Source organism: Montipora foliosa, chromosome 8, assembly GCF_036669935.1.
Source record: "Montipora foliosa isolate CH-2021 chromosome 8, ASM3666993v2, whole genome shotgun sequence".
Lineage (NCBI taxonomy): Eukaryota > Metazoa > Cnidaria > Anthozoa > Scleractinia > Acroporidae > Montipora > Montipora foliosa.
Window position 1 is genome coordinate 3,920,767 of NC_090876.1, and position 19,592 is coordinate 3,940,358.

At 38.7% G+C, this 19,592-nt stretch overlaps 3 protein-coding genes across 4 annotated transcripts in view; 2 read left to right on the plus strand and 1 right to left on the minus strand.

Moving 5' to 3' along the window:
* LOC137968971 (ubiquitin-conjugating enzyme E2 Z-like) overlaps nucleotides 1-8,958 on the minus strand; it is a 12,597-nt gene extending 3,639 nt beyond the window's left edge. The window contains exons 1-6 of one of the 2 annotated variants that reach the window (XM_068815464.1): nucleotides 8,830-8,958; nucleotides 6,443-6,515; nucleotides 6,180-6,367; nucleotides 5,219-5,330; nucleotides 4,132-4,244; nucleotides 1,658-1,748 (exon numbers count right to left, since the gene is read on the minus strand). In XM_068815464.1, the coding sequence (XP_068671565.1) occupies nucleotides 1,658-1,748; nucleotides 4,132-4,244; nucleotides 5,219-5,330; nucleotides 6,180-6,367; nucleotides 6,443-6,515; nucleotides 8,830-8,900 (648 nt within the window). In that variant the 5' untranslated portion in view covers nucleotides 8,901-8,958. Of the gene's footprint in view, nucleotides 1-1,657; nucleotides 1,749-4,131; nucleotides 4,245-5,218; nucleotides 5,331-6,179; nucleotides 6,368-6,442; nucleotides 6,516-8,797 lie in introns of both variants that reach the window. The other variant, XM_068815463.1, reaches the window with a different exon arrangement.
* Nucleotides 8,959-9,765: 807 nt separating this feature from the next.
* LOC138013127 (heme transporter hrg1-B-like) lies at nucleotides 9,766-16,252 on the plus strand. The gene is made up of 2 exons (XM_068860110.1): nucleotides 9,766-10,254; nucleotides 15,466-16,252. The coding sequence occupies exons 1-2, from the start codon at nucleotides 9,918-9,920 to the stop codon at nucleotides 15,612-15,614; spliced, it is 486 nt and encodes a 161-aa protein (XP_068716211.1). The 5' UTR covers nucleotides 9,766-9,917; the 3' UTR covers nucleotides 15,615-16,252.
* A 1,002-nt stretch (nucleotides 16,253-17,254) lies between these two features.
* On the plus strand, nucleotides 17,255-19,332 carry LOC138013126 (juxtaposed with another zinc finger protein 1-like). The gene has a single exon (XM_068860109.1). The coding sequence runs from the start codon at nucleotides 17,324-17,326 to the stop codon at nucleotides 18,002-18,004; it is 681 nt and encodes a 226-aa protein (XP_068716210.1). The 5' UTR covers nucleotides 17,255-17,323; the 3' UTR covers nucleotides 18,005-19,332.
* The last annotated feature ends 260 nt before the right edge of the window (nucleotides 19,333-19,592 follow it).

Here is a 19,592-nt window from a genome sequence, read left to right on the forward strand (position 1 = left end):
TAGTTTTCCTTGTGTTGGAACCCAAAAACGTTTTTCTTTTAAGTCGCCACTTTTAGAATAATGAAGCTTTACTCTTCAAGTGAGGGTGTCCTTGGGCATTTTAGGTGTCAGTGGGTTAAGGGGCACTGTCACTGTTGCGAATGCACTAGGTTCTTTAATCGGAACTGTTGTCGTCCCCAGAGGCCGTGATTCTTTCAGTCAGCACCAAGAATGACAACCTATGGCTGGTTCCGAACCTGGAAGTCCCTGAATCACGGACTTCTGGCTCATCTGTACAATCTCAGAAATTTGAAACAATTAGTAGCTGTCAACAGTTACCAAAATAGACCCCATAGCGACTGCACGTATTTCAGAACCAGCCAGAGGTTGTTATTCTTGGTGCTGACCGAAACAATCCCGGCCTCTGGGTATGAGAATGAATCACAACTTGATGTTGTTTTCGAGTTTCCAAGGTGAAGACAATATGGGGGCCGCTGTCACATGCACTCAGTGCACAAATAGTGATTCAGTCTCCACAAGAAAGCAAAGCAGAGCAGTCAAAATACTAATGCAGCATCTACAATGCAGAGAAACTTTTTTAAGGGGTGGATTTGACGTATGGTGTAATCGAAGTATCAGCTGTTTCACAATTAACAAGGATCAAAGTGGAGGGTGTAAACTGCAAGTTGCAGGTTAGGGTTGCAGATCATTGATAAATCTTTACTTCAACTAACATTAGGCCTAGAGATCAAATATTAGATGTTTAAGCCTAAGGTTAGCATTTTTGTGAAGGCTTGGGTTTCAGTTATGGTGAAACAATGCCTGCAACCTACGGTACATTGTATGGTTTACACTCTCTGGGATCGAAGTTTGTCTTGTGGCTCATTTGTAGCTACTTGCTTAAATGTCAGAGACCACCACATCATCGTTTGTTGATAAATATTTACCACCTGAAGTGTGTTTGAATATTTTGAAGAAAAACCTGCATTTAGATGAGTGGAACTGCACTGGTAGTGTTTATTGTTGCACAAGTTATAAAACCACAAGCAGTGAGTAAAACAGCTGAATTTTTTTTTTCTCTGCTTAACCATCTTTCAGCTTCAAAGTCATCTCTTGGAAATAAATCCACTCTCTTTCAGCTTTGAAGTGGCATGTTAACCTGATAATATGTTTGTTACTATATCACTTAGAAAAAATATTTATGGTTAGGGTTAGGGTTAGGTGTTTCCAGTCACACTTCACTGAATTCAGCTGACAGTAAACAAGCATGGCATATTATTTTGTGTTAACTTGGTTTTTATTTTTGCACTCCAAATCATCGATAATAGATAAAAATGCATTTTATTGCTTTTCAGAAACTGTATTAAGTCTGGACTTAGACAGAAAAAGCAAAAACTGTTAAGATCTCTAGGTGCAAGAAATACTGCGCATGTCATCGCATGACAGTGTCCCTTAATGGTATGTCTTGTATGGCCTGTTTTAGCTCTTAGGTAGAATGGGGGAAAATGGGAATGAGAGAAAAAAAAAGAGAGTCATAACTAGAGTGATGAATCCTGACCCCCCTTCTCCCCGTTCCTTTGCTGGATTCTAAATACTCTCCTCCTCCCTTCTCATGAACAATGAAGTTTTTGGACAGATACAAAAAGAGTTACTAATAAGTAAAAACACTCCATCCAACCTGCATGTTTTGTCCATTCAGATGCCAGTTTTCATTAATGACAGAAAGATAATAATCATAAAACTCAGGAAATGATTTCTCCATAACATCTCTGAAACAACAAGAGCACAAAATCAGCAATCCAATTTTTCACCTGCTTCCTCATAAGAAGAAAACACAGCATGGTTGGTTTCTGCACTGCTGTCACAGGAAGAGGTCCCTGGATGGATGCTAAACTAATTCTAATCGATATCTGTGTTGATGTTTTCTGATAAGAGTAAGTCTGCTACTTGAAATTCACTTAAAATTGAGTGACAGGAAGGGGAAGATATTCAGTGCTGGCAAAGGTCTCTTTTGTGTTTGCGCAGCTGAAGAGCATGGGAAGAGACCTCTGCCATGGATCAAAACTAACTGGGATGAGCATGTACGGCAGTTACTTAGCCACCGAATCCTTGTGTGATTCTTCCCGTTGTGTGAGTTCACTCAACAGTGGAATTACTTAAAAGGAATTCGTGTGACAGAGCAGGTTAAACTTACGGTCAGCAAACATATTATGGAGCATGCGGTTTGATGAGTGGCGTCCAAGGTTGTGGACGGCGGTTGGATCAACAGATTTGGAAGAAGTCGATGTCTGCTCTCTGGTGGGTAGCTTGGTGTTGTGCCAAGTGAAAACTGACACCTTGGAAACAGTGATCAAGGCCGGAGACTTCCCCTAACACCCAAGATTGTTATGACTAACGACCCCCCATGGATCAACAAGCAGATGAAATCTCTTATTAAACAGCGTCAAGTTGTGTTCACTCGAGGAGATCTGTATTCCTTTCACAGTTTGCGTAATTGTGTAAACCCTCTGCACAAGTTGTGTCGCGCTAAATATTACGAATCCAAAGTAGATCATCTAATGAATTGTAAGCCACTTACGTGGTGGAAAGAAGTTAAGACTCTTGGGGAGATGAAGTCCACCACTCGAACATAAGCAGCGAGTGAAAGTAGGTCAAGATTGTTTTTCTGAGTGGCATGATGTCCTGGCAGGGGTTCCCCAAGGTACTAAATTGGGCCCATGGCTCTTCATTATTATGATTAATGACCTCGACATCCCAGGTTTTGAGTTATGGAAGTACGCCGATGGTTCTACAATCTCTCAAACAATACTCAAGGGTGAAGCAAGCACATCCAGACCGCTGTCAACATCTTTGCCTTGCATGCCAATTGAACGAGACAAAGTGCAAGGACAAGAGGATTTGTTTTAGTACAAAAGGGACTCCCTGATCTCAACCCTATTGTTACTAACGACAAGCAAACTGATGTTGTTTCACATGCTAAGATTCTGGGTGTAAAAATTCAAGTGATCATATTGTAGAAGTTGTTAAGAAAGCTACGAAATGCCTGTTTTGTCTTTCTCAATTAAGGCGCGCAGGTCTAGGCCCTAATGAATTTAGTACAGTTCTATCGGACCTGCATCCGCCCAATCATGGAATATGCATGCCCAGTTTTTCATGATGGTCTACCTCTGTATTTTTCTCACAAGCTAGAGGAAGTGCAAACAAGGGCAATGCATGTCATTTTCCCATGTTTTTTGTATGATGAAGCGCTTGTTAAGACAAGTCTTGTCACTCTGTCAGACTGATGGCAAGCCCTAACTAACAAACTGTTCAAGAAAATCTTAGAAAACAGAGACAGCAAGCTCAGGAATTTGCTGCCCCCACAAAATGCTAACACTATAATCTCAGAAAGGCATGCTAGTTCAATCCAGTTTTCAAGACAAACAGATTTTGAAATAGTTTTATAGTTTTTAATGCACTTAAGGTTTTCACCAACGACGTAAATTTTTTATCCTTTTTAAGAACTAATTACTTCAAGATCCATTTAATGTTGGTTCTTAGTTATTATGTAGCCATTTCAGACATTTTGTTTATGTGTATATATTTTATTTATTTAATCTTTTATCAATCTGTAAATATGACATAATTCAACCCTTGGGTTGCAATGTGATATTCAATAAACTATCTATCTATCTAAGTTTTGACCCATGGCAGAAGTCTCTTTTCCCGTACTTGTCAGCCCAGTGAACGCAAAATAAGAGACATCTGCTAGCAGGGAAGGGAAGAAAGTTTTAATGTTCACTTTCATTTTACCAGCCCAGAGCTCAAGGAACAACACTGCTTAAAATATCAAACTGCTCTCGCCCATCAAATAAAATAACATTTAAAAACTCATTAATAATTCATGAGCCATACAGTCTATCAAAACATCGATAAAACGTCATGTGCATGAGCTTTATATCCTGATAAAACACTCCTCGTTAGTATTCTTTATATAAAGAATTGTATGCTAATATTCACCTCTCACAATTTGAACCATTGTTTTGAGTTCAGAGGGACACAAGTTTTCACCTGTGCTAAAATCATACAGACTATTGAAAATTATGCTGTAAATATTGTAGCATGTGAAGTACTCTACAAGGATTTTCAGGTATCCTTAAAATTATTACCAACCTCAATGCTGATGGGCACTTAAGTTTTCCTTCCAACATATCACAAACTGCAACCCTAAGACTTTCATGTTGTATACATTCATTGTAGTGCTTTGAATCACCCGCTTGACGCTCCTAGAGATGCACAAAAATAATTATCACATTAAAATAATTTGTTGCATCACAAAAGAAAAATATATTTTTCATTGGAAAGTTAACGATTTCCTCCCTAAGTTTCTCTTTTAAGGAATTGATAGTTTTTTTTTAGCAAAGTAGCTTTCATTTGATCCATGATCAATGTACCGTAAAGACTCGCAGATAAGCCGCACTCGCAGATAAGCCGCACCCCGAGTTTAGCAACTCAAATTTTGGAAAAAAAGTTTTTCATGAAAAAAAAATCGAAAGAAATCCAAAGTCGAGACCATGAAGTGTTCTGTCTTCATCCAAGGCAAACTCGCCAACAATGGATCGAAAAATACTTTAAAGTCTAACCCGTAATTTTAGCTCTTTAGTAGAATAAACATCCTGTCCACCACGTATGACATATGGTTGATATTATTCTGATATTTTTTCACAGGTATTTCTCCATTCAAGGCAGTTTTTCCATATAATTTTGCGCGTAAATTTGTTGTTTTCTTGCATGCACTGTGCGAAGCTGTGTAACCAGGCATAATATCGGACGATGGAAGACTCAACACCAAAATTCACAGCACCTTTCCCAAATGGTCTCGCAGATAAGCCGCACCTGCGATTTTGATCGCAAATTTTTGGAAAAAAGGTGCGGCTTATCTGCGAGTCTTTACGGTACTCCAGATTTGACATGGCAGTGTGATTTGTCTTCTTGCTTTAATTAACTCATTCACAGGCACCCCAGGTGCCCCCAGTTAACGAGTAAAAAATTTTGTCTTCAGTTACATGTGGACAGAGTGAAATCTGTTACGTTTCACTCCCAGGAGGAAACAAAAACCCAGAGCAAGAATAACAATTGCAAATTTAAACCAACAAATTACAAGTATGTGGAAATACTGACAATAAGTTGACTGCTGGAATATACATGTATACTACATGTAAAACTGTAGAAATAAAATTATGACTGAATATCCTTTGACCTGTTCAAATCCTGGTTCATTGTGATATGGTTTTTCATTTAATAAAGACTGTATAGAGATCAACACACTGGACAGAGACTGAGCAGGGCTCCAAGCTGGACCTGACCAAGTCCTGAAGCAACACAAAACAAAGAAAATTACCAATGTTATTTGCAATGTTTATTGACCATTTTTTCAAAGACCAGATAACTTTATCCAGTGGAGTGATAAGTCACACAGTGACATCAGTTGGCTGTTGGTGTCCCAAACAAAACGATAAAACAAAGGAAAAGATCCTCACGAACATTGAAGACGACACAGTGACTGTTACGTTTGTTTGCTAACAAGTCCTTCGTTTCTGGCTTGGTAACAAGTCTTTGTTTGGTAACATCATGAGGGACAACAAACAAAAACTCAAAGCAATGTGGATGACTTTGCTTTGTTTTAAGACGCTGCAACAAATGCTCGATGAAGCAATGGATACCAATTTAAATCAATCTTAAATTATTAATATTATAATTCTGGCTCAACCTGCCCAGAGCGCTCTTTTTTTTTTCCAAAAAGATACAAAAAATATCAAATGATTAGTTTTTTACTATTTACTGGCTGAAATAGGCTTTTTCAACTGAACTACAGTGGCTTGAGGGAGTTTTTTAAGGCCACATGTCCACATGTATGTGTAATACGGTAAATGGGGTTGCATCGTTGGTCAACCATCGTTTTTGTGAAGTGATCTTCCGGTCTGCACGTTGGTGTATCCGTCGTTTGAACAACTGGGGCCAGTTTTTTATCATACTGGAGTGGAATTCCCATTGGAAAGGAACTCAGAATATATGTTTCTGTACTTCAGCACGATAGCCATGTCATGAAGAAAGGGTAAACCAACAGTACAAGAACAGCACCAACAAACAAACCAGCTAACAAGTAAGAAAAGGGAGATATCTGAGATGCTAATTTCACAAAAACAAGTAAAATCACTTACCCAAGTATACTTAGACAAACTTTTCCATTTCTGTACAAGTTCGGGTTAAACCTGACCTGTCCTCCACCTGTTGTCATAAGCTTGACTCGTGGGGGTCTAATAGGATAGTCAGGTGGACAACGAATAAGAAAGTAATAGAATCCCCCCTCGTAGGGCGTATCAAATGGGCCTGTGATGAGAGCGTGAATCTAAGGAAAAATAGTTTTGATATTAGAACAAAGTCGGCAGTATTGGTTTTCAGATCAAACTAAACAAAGAAAAACCTTTGTTATATCATCTTTATCAGGAACTATGCACATTCCAGGCGGTGGTTCATTGTAGATGCTCATTATATCCCTAAAAAAGTCAAAACAGAACATTTACACTTGGAATTTTAACATAATTAATATATATATATATAGCTAGAGCGACCCTTATCAGTGCTGATTGCCTTAAAGGCAGGTGTTAATGTTATAGGCATAATACATTTAGGAATTACTCACTCTCCTTGGATGCAGTTGTGGGTATGTAAAAAAAACCCTCTGGCAGTACATGTGGGTGTCTGGAAAATCAGGTTGTTTTATTTCAGCTGAAAAAGTTGCATGTTATGTTACACACTTTGAACTGCAAAACTGATTTTTACGGATTTCAAGTATTAAGCACATTGTTGTGACGACAAAGTTCGTACCACTGGTGTCCCTCCTGTTTTGAATGGCTACGGTTCCAAGAATGACTGACATTGAGACTCCTCCTTGCCCCATCGTGGTGTGGGAACACAGTAACTGTTGTTACTAAAAGTCATGGATAAAAGGAATCCAGGAAAGAAAAGGTAAGCACACAAGAAATTCACCTTTTTTATTGGAATAAAATGTTAAGGTAAACAACTATGAACCTTGCCTTCCAGATCTCAATGCAATGAAGATCAAGAAGAAACACCAGAAAGGTAAGCAAACATAGCAATATTGTTTCAATTCCAGTTCGGGGTTTCATATTTTTCAAAAACCTCCATATATTTGCATAGAGCAGGTCACTGCAAATCAATCATTTAGTTTTTATTGGCACTGAAACTTACAAATGCACATGTTTAAAAATGTTTTGCAGAGTCTGAACGTGACTAATGATTCTGTAGCAATTTGAGACTGTTAGATATGATTGAGATTCTTTTACTGTTTATATTCTGTTACAACGTTGATTAATATTATAACGGCAACAATGGTCACTTAAAGTTCCAAATTTGATGTAAAGCAATGCCGGTGAGAAAATACCTCGCAACACCCTTTGCTATCCACACCACAATTAAATCATTGGGAAACACTTGCTAGGTTTGCTCACCTTTCCCTTGATGTTTCTTCTTGATCTTCATTGCCGTGAAAATAGAAAAGCAAGGTTTGTAGTTGTTTTACAATTTACCTTAACATTTTATGCCGATCTATTATAAGATTAATTTCTTTTGTTCTTACCTTTTCTTTTCCATACTCCTTTCTGCCTTCATTAACAGCCACATTCCCAGGCCACCAAAGGAGTTGCAATGTCAATTATTCTCATAATTTGAGTCATTTTTCCTGTATCGTCAAAAACAGGAGTGACACCTGTGGTGTGAACTTAGTAGTCAAACCAAGATGCTTAATATACCAAATCCATAAAATTCAGTTTGAATAGAATATATAATGTCATCATCATTATCAGCAGTAGTCTATTGGTGAGCTGCCAGACCGGCTCTGGATCTACATGACCTTTTACATTTTGTCACAGCTGAAGTCACTGGCACTAGGAACTGAGTGGCGCCGAGCATGAGCAGACGGATAGATTGCCGTCTGCTCGCTTCTCTTCAACTTTATCAGCTGAAGTAAAACAACAGGTTATCATGGACCCTTCCTGATCATATTCTAGTTCTGGTTCTGGATTCTGGATTTTCCAGATGCCCATACATGCACTGTTAGTCAGTTTCTTGATCAGTCGATTCAGTCCCTCAGTTCAAAGCAAGGAAAATTCATCCTTCTTCAGGATTATAATAAGTTTTAGTTCACATGTAAACAAAAACTATATTTCGACACTTATAAAATGAAGCCTAAACAACTTATCCTTATTAGCCCATTGATGATGAAGATCAATTTCCAAAGGTCATCTGGGTTTTTAACAAGGTGTAAAGAAGATCAATATAACTTAAACATTTCGTTACCATCATTTGCAGGAAATCTCCGGCTATATACATGCACTTTTTTATAATATTTAAGTACGTTTACTGTCAAAGTGTAAAAGAGCATCTTTTTCGATATCTTATCGAAAACGGAAATACTCCCATTGAAATGTGCCGAGGAAACGCCTGACATTTATAAGGCAGTCTACAAAATTCAGATCCAAAATTTTTCGAATAAAAAAATTATAATTTGTAAGCTTAAATCTCATCATATAAAGACATACTTTTTATTCGTTTCCAAGACGACTAATAAAATAAGGGATATTTACAGGAAAAATTTTAACTCCTATCAAAACCTCTCCCTTATCTATTGGAAAAAATTCAGACCGCGCGTTCTTTTTGTTTAGCTACAAAAAAATTACAGGCAATTAAGCTAAAATGCATCTTTTTTTAGTGTTTAGAGATAATAAAAACGCGTTTTCAGGTCATATAGAGTTGATACCTTTTGATTCTTAATATACATTGAGGAGTAACCTTTTCTTTGTCCCAATCCTTGGAATGAACAGGGTCCCAAAGGGCATTCGATGTTGCTGCCAAAAACACATCTTCTTCCGCCATCTTGTGGATACTTCGTTTAATTCAGAGAGTGCGCATTAAAACCAGTGACGTCATTCTTACCAAAGAGAGATTTTAGGATTTTATTATTATATTTCTTCAACAGTGAATTCTAACTCATGATTTCTTTAATTATTTTTTTTTAACGATAATGAACTGTACAATGGAGTTATGCACCTATCAATGTAAACCCCGTTGGGGGGGGGGGGGGAGTGCGGGCAAGGGGTGGGGATTTGACGGCGAAATCCATCTCCTCCGTGGGAGGTTTGATTGAGTACCTTTGCTCGGGGGTCGGGACATTTAATTTTTTTCGGCAGAGAGACTGGGACCAAGATAAAGCGTGGTTAACTGGCATCGTCTTTCTTGGCTTTGGAATGGCGTGGGTTTCGGAGAAGGTGAGTTTTTAATCGATGTTTATCTGCTACTTCATAGGCCATCTAGTACTGGGTGGGGATTTCTAACTGCATTTTGATGAACGTATGCTGCCCCACCTTTGGGAAATTGACCAGAATTTTTGCTCCTTGGTCAAATCCCTACCCCTTGCCCGCACTCCCCCCCCCCCCCACGGGGTTTACATTGATAGGTGCATTAAGTAGATGAGATTTCGTATTAGGTCACGTTCCAAAACAGTTTTAAAAAGCTCAAAAAGACAAAAAAAGATAAACAAGGTGAGTTAACTTACTTAATTTCGTTGATTCAGTAATAACTTTTTGCTTCTCTGCTCCGAAACGAAAAAAAAATTGTCTTGAACAATGTTGTCGTGACGTGACGCTTTGAAAGTGACGTCTCGGGCGTAACGCGAGCTTGGGCCAGTGGGGGAGGCGGGGAAAAGTTATTTGCATACATGCATATTAAAAGTCAATAGTAGGCAGCCATTGGCTGATGTGGACCAAAAACAATGGATGTCCAGTTCACTGAAGCATCGTTTTTATGCAAAGAATCTCCGAAAGCGTATTGCAAATTGTGATTGTGACACACTGATAGTTTCCCAACTCTGATTTGCAAACATGGGGGAAGGCCTCAGGCGAGCATGGGCAGCGTACAAGAAGTACAAGTTAGTAACAAGAATCATTGCTGGATTTGTTGGAGCTATCGTTGGAATCGCTGGTTGTGTGGCATTCGCCAAAGTTTACAAAAACTACAATGCTGCTATCTGGGCAGCCTTGTCTGCTGTTTTTGCCATCCTTTTCCTTCACTTGCATTTCGCAGTTCGCCGTGATCATGAAAGAGTGATTCCAAGACTGAAGTTTACTGTAATAAGTTTCGTCGGTATGAGTGGATTCATAGCAGCAATTATTGGCTTTATTGTAAACATTGCCCTCGGTATAAGGAGTCGTGAATCAGGTGAATATGTATGACATATATATAATGACGTGATAAATGTTGCAATTGATCATCAGCCAGGCTATGAGGGCAACCCTAAAACCAGGAACCCGGAATCCGGAATCACAGTACAATACAGAGAGTAAACACTATCCTAAACATTCATAAAAGCTAACCTTAGGCCTAATTAGGCCTAAAAACGTTTAGGATAGTGTTTACTCTCTGTATTGTACTGTGATTCCGGATTCCGGATTCCGGGTTTTAGCGTTGCCCGGGCTATGACCAAAAATTTAGTGCTGGCGAATCACATCTGATAATGCACCTACAGTGTTAAGCCCCAGGGAGGGGGGCTGAAGCATGGGCTGGGGATTTTGACATTTTCTGAAAAAATGACTCAAATTCCCCACCCTTGCGACATCATAATTGGCCAAAAGTATCAAAAGCCCCCACCCTGGGGTGAGTAAAAGTGGCCAGAATAATACCCTTTAGACTTCACTGGACACAATAAGAGTGCAATGTATGTACCACTCTCCTTTCGTTCAGCCACCTCTCACGAACGTGGGAAGTTCATTCGAACGCCTTTTGGGTATTTTCCAAGATGGCAGAGTTATTTTCAGGCAACCTTGTTCCCAGGGCCTTTCTCTCACAACTTGCAATTGGGGAGGGAAAAGCCTTGGGAACAAGGTTGATTTCCAAGCCCTCTTCATTATCTAAGATGATGGCAATGTCAAATTCCCCACCCTGGGGATATGTCGTATGATCAAAAGCCCCACCTTGGGAACAGACCTCACAGTCGAAGCCCCATGGGTTGCCCGACCCATCCCCCCCTCCTGGGGCTTAATATTGATAGGTGCATAACCCAGGATAAACAAAAGACAACTTCTGTATTTTAATCTTCATATGATGAGATCATTTGGAACTGGTAGTAAGTACACAACTCACTTTTCTTTCCCCACTATAATATTTAACAAATATCTAAATACTACAAGAAAATCTGTTTCACACACTGTTAATTAATAACACAAAATGTACTTCGATACTACGATCAACCGCGATTACGAGGCACCATATTGTTTCAGCGGCTTCCAAAAAATGGGATCGTGGGCGCACTTTAACACCATCTTTTTTTTTGCCGGGAAAACAATGAATCAGTTTCAGGAATTACATGAGGTTTTGCAGGCAGGAGACAAAGGTTAATTGAAAATTCAAATCCATCCTCAGTTGTGAATGCTGAAAATGTAGATTTAGTCAAATTACCAAAGGATGTATGGAGCCTTCAAAAAGAAACCTGTAGCCTTAACGTACAGTAGGATGGAGAACTTGTCACCTCGATTAGAAAGCGGACACATGCAAAATTGACTACTCAAGGGGATTAATAAATGGAGATAGATATTGATAGAAAAGAACTTTCTGGAGTACTGGAAGCTACTGAAACCGTATGAGCTGCTCTTTTTATTTTATCCCGATCGGAGACTGGTATGGACATTGTGGTTGTAGGGGGGCATAGGCAGAGCAATTGTGGTAACGTGTTTATCCGCAGTGAAGGTAAGTTTTTTTTGCCACCCAAGCTGTAGGAGAATAAAGAACTACGTTTTGAAGAGGCAAAAAGCAAGGATAAAGGACCCATGTTTGCCTTGCTATGGAAAACATGGACTTAGAACGTTCTGTGCTTCGTTCCATTTCAAATAACTGGAAAGAACACCATCACCAAACTAAAGACATGAAAGCCGAAAACAATAGTATAATGGCTTGAGAGGTCTTTCTCATGCTGTTTCTTTCTTGCCATTTAATTATGACTTTTCTTGCATGCAAAGTATCATTTCAAAATCATGTTCTTATGTAAGTCATATATTAAATAAGTTGGCAACCAAAATTTATGATCTGGCAACCAAATTTATCCCATTAGTTGCCAGCTGGCTCCTGAGCAAAAAAGTTAATTTCAAGCCTTGTCAACTAAAAAGTGCTCAGTGGTTTTACCATTGCTTTGAATAGATATGTAGTTCATGTTCAAGTCTACGTATCTATGTATGTATATATATTTATATAATAACAACCAAAGTTATTCTCGCATTTTGATTGGTTCTTGCCTATGATCTATTAGAGCACAAACACACAATTGATGTCACCATCACAAAGTTCTTGTTCTCACCACATCTTGACGTATCTGAGATCTATTACTGAACAGACACATGGCAAAATGGAATCTATTTGTGAAATAGAAGAAGATTGAGTCATCATGCACTAGTCAGTTGAAACCATGCCCACCCCCCCCCTCCACCCCTGGGATGTAGAGGGGGATGTCACATTTGTACAGTTTTACAATTAAAACTTTTCCCCACCCCTCTGATGAAACTTGAGTTGAGTGTTACAATACCCACTGCCATGTCCCTATTGTGTAACTGGAAGATTTTGCGAAGTTCATATTAAAACTGATTGTTTTGCATCGTTGACAAGTGCGATAGCTGCCATCGCATCATTGCAATTTCTAGTAGAATTGTTGTATATACCTTTGCAGCATGCAGAATCCAGCAAAGCAGCCAGGAGGGAAAGGAAAGAAATGTTTCCCAAATGCAGTGATAATATCAAATTCTTTCCAAACATTGTATCTTTATTCCATGCTGATTTCTTCTCATGTTGACACTGGAATATTTTTCGATGCTTGAACCCAGTTCTACTCTGTCAAGGCTGTCCCCATCCCCCTGAAGAAATGCGCAGGTACAAAAGTGTATTATACCACGGTGATGTCCCCGCTACGTCCCAGGGGTGGGGGCATGATTTCAATTGACCAGTGCATAAGGACGGAAAGCAAAGAAAACAGAGAAAGTTTACCACAGGTAGCCCAAGCTCAATATATGAGTATCTGTACTGAACTATACAGTATTATGCAAGAGTAGAAATATAAGGATTTGTATGGGGAAAATGGTTTTTCCCAAAATTTGAAAAAATAATTAGGATTTAAAATAAAAAATAGTTTACCTTGCTTCAGTTGGTTTTTTTGTCCCTGGTACGGTTTCTGGGTCAATTAAGGGTGATTTAGGTGGTTTTTGGTTGCTCTTTCTTTTTCCTTTATTTATTCTTTCCCAAGGTTGGGCACCAAGATGAAGCCACCGAACAGAATCACCACAGGAAAAGGGCTGCTCCCCTTTCGTCGTCTTCATTCAACCCGCTTGTACACAGAGAAAGAATTAAGGACTGCCAAACTCTGCAAACATTTGCTTCAGGAGCCATTGAATGAGGCTTTAGTCACAACCCGCATTACCGAAACCATTGGAAGATGGCTTAGCAACCCGCTATAAGACTCACGATTGGTCACCATTGTGCCCATTAATCAATGGTGGGTGGGTAAGTGATGTTCCAACAATTTCAGTAACACGGGTTGTGAATAAACCCGCATTTGATGGCTCTTGAAGCAAATGTTTGCAGAGTTTGGAAACCCTTAATTCCTTCTCAGTGTACAAACGGCTCGATTGAAGAAGACAAATGGGTAGCAGAGGTATCATCTGTAATTTACGTGGAATTTCTATGGAGGAAATTCTTTCGATGATTTGGTTTGGCGGCTTTGTCTTGGTACCCAATCTTGGGAAAGAATATATAAAGGGAAAAGAAGAGCAACCAAAGGCCAACTAAATCGCTCTTAATAGACCCAGAAACCGTACCAGATACAAAGAAACACAAGACCGAAGCAAGGTAAGCTATTTTATATTTTAAATTGTAAATATTTTTTTTGAATTTTGAGAAAAAACATTTTCCCCATACAAATACCTTAATACATTTCTACTGTTGCATAATATAGTACAGTACAGATACTCGTATATCGAGATAGGGCTGCCTAAGGGCCGATTTACACGGTACGATTTTTGTCGCATGCGACCAGCTTACAACTTGACTTACGATTGTCACAGCATTTTAATGCAAAGACAATTTTTCTGACATAAACGACAATTGTGAGCGAGTTGTAGGTTTGATTTACACGGAACAATTGGTGTCGTAGGCCTATCGTACGCTTGTCGCATGCAACAGAAATGGTACCGTGTAAAAAGGTCCTAATGAGTGTACATTTATGCAAATCAAGTTTGATAACAGGCCTGTCTAGACTGCAGACCAGGCCCCATTTGTTCAAATGATGGATAGTACTATCCGTTGGGTGAATCACTATCCAGTGTAAAAGAAATAGTGAAACCGATAATGGATAATGGATAGTCTTAGTGTGTTATCCACCTTTTGAACAACTCAGGCCAGAGGTGAAAATACAGGGTTAGGGTTAGACTGTGGACTGCAGACAGGATCATTGACTCAACATCCTCTGCGAGCAATTTTAGAATCCTGCCGCATCTAGAATTACCGTTCACTACCAAGTTGCAGTAGTTCAATAGACTGCCACCATGGTCGGCAGTCCCATTGTGGATGAATAAGAACGTGGTCCGTTGTGCACATGGCTTGAAGAACAAGCAATATATTCTGCAGAGGTTGTTCTCAAGTTTTTAAATTATATGTAGCAAACAGAGGACCATAGCAGTTATTCACAGAGTTCATTAATGGCAGCAGAACTTTGTCTCTTCTTCTCTTAAAGTGACTACGGACTGCAGTGGTAGAACTTCCACAAACCCCGAATAGTGAATGGGTATTCTAGAATCTAGCCGTCCTCTGCCCTGCCAACGTTTTCATCTAACGGTTTTGCAGGATTTTGCAAAAGCCAGACGTACATCACATGATGAACATCCATAGAGGCAGTGGAAAATACATTGTCTTTGGTCTATTTTAAATTTATTTTTGGCACTGAAGTTTTTGGACAAAAAAATTACAACTTTCAGTTTTAGCCTTGATCACTGCCCCGTACTCAAAATTTGTGAGACTGAAATAGAGTGTTTTCATGTGATGTCACGGTGGCCATGTTGGTGTCCCCAAACAAAGGAACAGCAGCCATGTTGATGTCCCAACTAATCCTCTGGGCATTGAGCTCTATTATCTTGCAAGTGTTTTATTTTGGTGGAAAGACAAGGTTACTGATCACGTGAGTGAAAACACTCTATAAACACTCTTTATCCAATAATAGAATTCCCAACATTTGATTACAAAAACTTTTTTACTATATAATGTACAAAATCAAAGATAAAGGATTTAGGTTTTGTTGCATTAAAAAGGTATTGTTTACAATTTTTCGACTAATTGCTTGAAGCTTCTCTTTTAGATTATTTTATTGTATTTTTTAAATTTTTTTTATTTTTTCTGCAGGAGTAAGGACAGATGGATATTTCATTGTGTGCGTTTGGATTTTTTTGACATTCAAGTGGGGTCTGCTTACCTTTTTGGCTTCCAGAAAATTTAGAAAAATTTATTATGAGTTAGATCCTCAAAGCAGTGGTCTTGTACAGACTGCTTAGGCTAGGGAGATATTGACTAATTTTTGCCTTGCAAGAAAGTAAGAACTCAGCTTTCTCAATAGTTAATTTGTGTCAAAACGAATTTGGTTCCAGTTTTCATACACTTTTTTCTGGGTCCACAGTTTTTAACCTCGCAATTACACTGTAAAAAAAGGGAGTATACTTAACAGGGAGCACATTTCAATAAATTATACACCGGATTTATGGTTAAACAATTAAAATACTGTAGTGTTAACCCTGTGTCACACAAAAGAAACAGATGAGAGAAAATTCTTCAGCCCTGTAGTCTGTGCAGCCATTTCATCTGAGATGGGCTTAAAAAGTTTTGGTGAAGAATTCACTTCATGAGACACCAACAATATGAAGCATATTATTAATGCCTTAATTGTTAATGCGCATTTGAAAAATTTTAGTTGATACTTGTGCAATATAAATGAATAAAGTTTAAGTTTAAGTTTATGCCTTACAAGGTGAAGTTCACTGACAGCAAAGGAAATGACTGAGCAAACTGCCTCACAAGGCAATTTGTCTACAACTTTGGATATTTTGTCATGGATCTTTTATTTCTGTTGAGTATTATTATCATACTTGGTTATTAATGTTGAGAATACAATAAAAGATAGGTATTAGGCTAGAAAGTTACTCCATGCAAATATTATAGTCTGTGATGAAATCTTAAACCCTCCAGATTAAACTGGACTTGAAGTCCTTTCCATTGTTTCAGTCCAAAACTTCAATTGGGATTGAAATGAATTGTGCTTTGAAATATTCCTATTGGCTTAATAGCTTCCTGCAGTGGTTGTCTCATTTAATTTTATGCTGATAGTTTTACAAAGAGTTTAGGGTTAGGCTTAGCAGTTCTTTTTTTTTCTCTTTTCTTTTAAATGAATGATAATAATGACTGATTTGATTGTCATTCAAGCTAATAATGTCTGTTATTATATGACTAGCTCCGTGAGCGGGCAAGATGAACCAAATTGCGCGCTGTGATTGGCTGCCCGAGCGGGCAATATGGAGCTATCTTGCCCGCTCGGGATTTTTCGCTTGGTCCCGCAAGATCAAAGATCATTTTTTGGTGTTTTAAGTCATATAATAAATCCTTTATTGACCAAGCTTGTTTGGTCAAGATGGCTGGATATTGGCCTCGTTCTTTTTTTGCATGTTTATGGACCTCGACTTTGTCTCGTTTCGTAAACACGCAAAAAAAAAACTTGGCCAATATCCAGCCATCTTGACCTCATGCTTGGTCAATAACCCATATTTGTTTTTCATTGTTCTGAATCAATTATTGGGGCCTTATTGCTTTTGTTGGAATTTACAACATTTCTTTAACTTTAAAACACTCTTCGAGCAAGCCGTTACAATTTAAGCTCAAATAAATCAAGAGAAAAGTGTATATAGAGGAACACATTACAATTAGATTTTTCATTACAAATTAAAATTTTGTATTTCTGTGGCCATACTGTACGTGTAGGTCAGATCCCCATTTGTACTGATCCGCCAATCTTTCACTGCGCCCGCCAATCACCCAAATTTTAGCTCAAACAATAAAAAATTAATTACCACGTGCGGTTAAGTGAATCCACGTGTTGCTAGAAACATCTGGTTTGCATGTGATTGCGCAAACGGTTGATGAGGTGACGTCACAATTTGAAAGCTTATGATGATGTAATGGCGCAACTTGTCGGAACAGATGTTTGGCAAGCAAAATGGCCGCATTTTATCGTTATTCTTGTCTTTGGCACGGTTGTGGGAAACAATGTTCATCTTTATTAGACTTAATCGACCACATCGAAGTGGTTCACATTGAAAAAGACCCTAGAGTTCTTGAGCAACAGGAAGCGGCGCAACCCGCCGCTTTGCCTCTCTCATATATCAACTGTTTCTTCACCGATGCTGCACGAAACGCCAAACAGAAGGAGCAACTTTTAAATGTTGCCGAGCCTACCACTCCTAACCCTGACCACAGTACCGTCAAGAAAAAACGTACCACTCCACCTAAAATAAGTCTACAGACAATACCTAACTCTGACACGCTTGACGGAGGCGACGAGGATGGCAATTTGAGCGACAATAGCGACGATTCGTGGACTTCGGATAGTTTTGCCAACGATTTGGTCTTGAACGCTGTTGCTACCGATGATGGCGAGGGGAAACGATATATTTGCCCGGTTCCTGGATGCGGAAAGCGGTACAAGAATGTCAATGGTATAAAGTATCATGCAAAATATGGACACCGAAAGGACACGAACCGTCCGCCTAAGAAAGCTCATAAATGCCAGTGTGGGAAAAGTTATAAAAGCCCAAGTGGCCTTCGACACCACATAGTAACGCAACATTCTTCAACTCCAAAGCTTTCATTGTCCCAGGAACTAGAAAATGTCGCTTGAAACCGACTAAGCATGACGTGTGAACACTATTTATTGCAGATAATTTTTCACGAGGAATGGTTTTCCCACTGGGACTGGTGTCGTCTGTCATCTGTTCTTCGCTTCCCTACAACTGTGATATCTCTTTTGCCTCTTTATTCAGCTGTATAAAACCTCGTCAACGGATTCCTCTAAAAACTTTTGGTAATATTTCTGCAAGATGAATAGCCTTCCGGTCATTCACTGAAACAGGCGTAGAAAAGTCCAAAAATGCATTGGGAATTTGAGGTTGGTACAAGAAAATACCTGATCCCTCCGTACATTCTCAAATAGCAACCACAGGTGTCTGATACAAGCATTCATCGGACTTAAAAATTGTAAATATTTTCAACCTATCAGTGTATTCAGTTTGTCGATCGATGCAAAATTTGTTTGGGAAATTATCGCTTGGAATTTTCTAAGCTAAATTATTGTGTACATTATATTGGCTTTTTAATTAAGGTTGGAATGTACATCTTTTATTTCGCATTGTACGGGTTGGTGGGTTGCTTCAAATTTGGGCGGGTAAAAATCGCACCCTGCTCGTGAAAGACTTGAAACTAGAAAAGTGGATGGCTGAACATAAAAGATTAATTTATTTATGAGAGATTCTTATTTTATATTTCGGAGAGTATTTAGAAATCGATACTGAGTCAGCGTCTGACGAAGTTGACATCAATAGGAAAACAATATACAGCAAAAAATGTTGGTGAAAAAAAAACTGTCAGAAGGATCTATAATATAATTTATTTGCCAGAGATATGCTTAAAAGAGGAAGGAACCATTTTGATGTGACTGATGGGGACATATTTAAAGATTAATGAAATAATCATGAATCTTAGCATACCCATTCAAAGCACTGAAGTGGCTCAGTACCTTTACATCTGTGTTTAAGATGGTTTTCCTGCTTCACATTAAGTGAAAAGGAGATCATTAAATTTTTTATCCTGACTTCAATTCGGAAAATTCTTTGAATATGACCCTACCAATTTACATGGAGTTACCAACCCATAAACTTAAGGAAGAATGTTAGTAGGTAGACCACTTTCGATATATTAAAATTCAGTCCTAAAGAAAAGGCATCATCTTGAGGCTCGGGGGGAATAAACTCGTACAAAATTAATCCTTATATTTATTCCCCAGAGCCTCGGTGACGTCTGTTTGTTTTAGACTGAATATCGAAAGTGGTCTATTATATTGATGATATGTTATTTATGAAGGAATGTAACCATACAAAACTTATGAGAAAATTGATTTGTAATTTGGAGTTTGATTACTTAATATATTAAAGGTACTTTGACCATTCAGGATATGGGTGACTATTCTGATATGGGGGATTTTGTGTGATCTCACTGTTGGGGTATCTGCATTTATAAGCATTGTAGCTGTGAGTGACCTGAAAAACTCATCCCTCACAAACTTCAAAGCTATTGTAGGCCAGTTGGATGGAGATTGAAACTAATTGTGCGAATTTGAAACAAACTCCAGTTCTTACATACAATCACAGAGGTGAAAGGCACTGAAAATGGCTTGCTAGTGTTACTCTCTAAGGTGTGAAGCACAGGGCTGT

What these genes read in the sequence shown, in the direction of transcription:
- LOC138013127 (XM_068860110.1), top strand. Translation starts at nt 9,918, where the DNA reads ATGGGGGAAGGCCTCAGGCGAGCATGGGCAGCGTACAAGAAGTACAAG. An exon ending in TATAAGGAGTCGTGAATCAG is followed by an intron (nt 10,255 to 15,465) that starts GTGAATATGTAT and finishes TTTTTTCTGCAG; the next exon opens with GAGTAAGGACAGATGGATAT.
- LOC138013126 (XM_068860109.1), top strand. Translation starts at nt 17,324, where the DNA reads ATGGCCGCATTTTATCGTTATTCTTGTCTTTGGCACGGTTGTGGGAAA.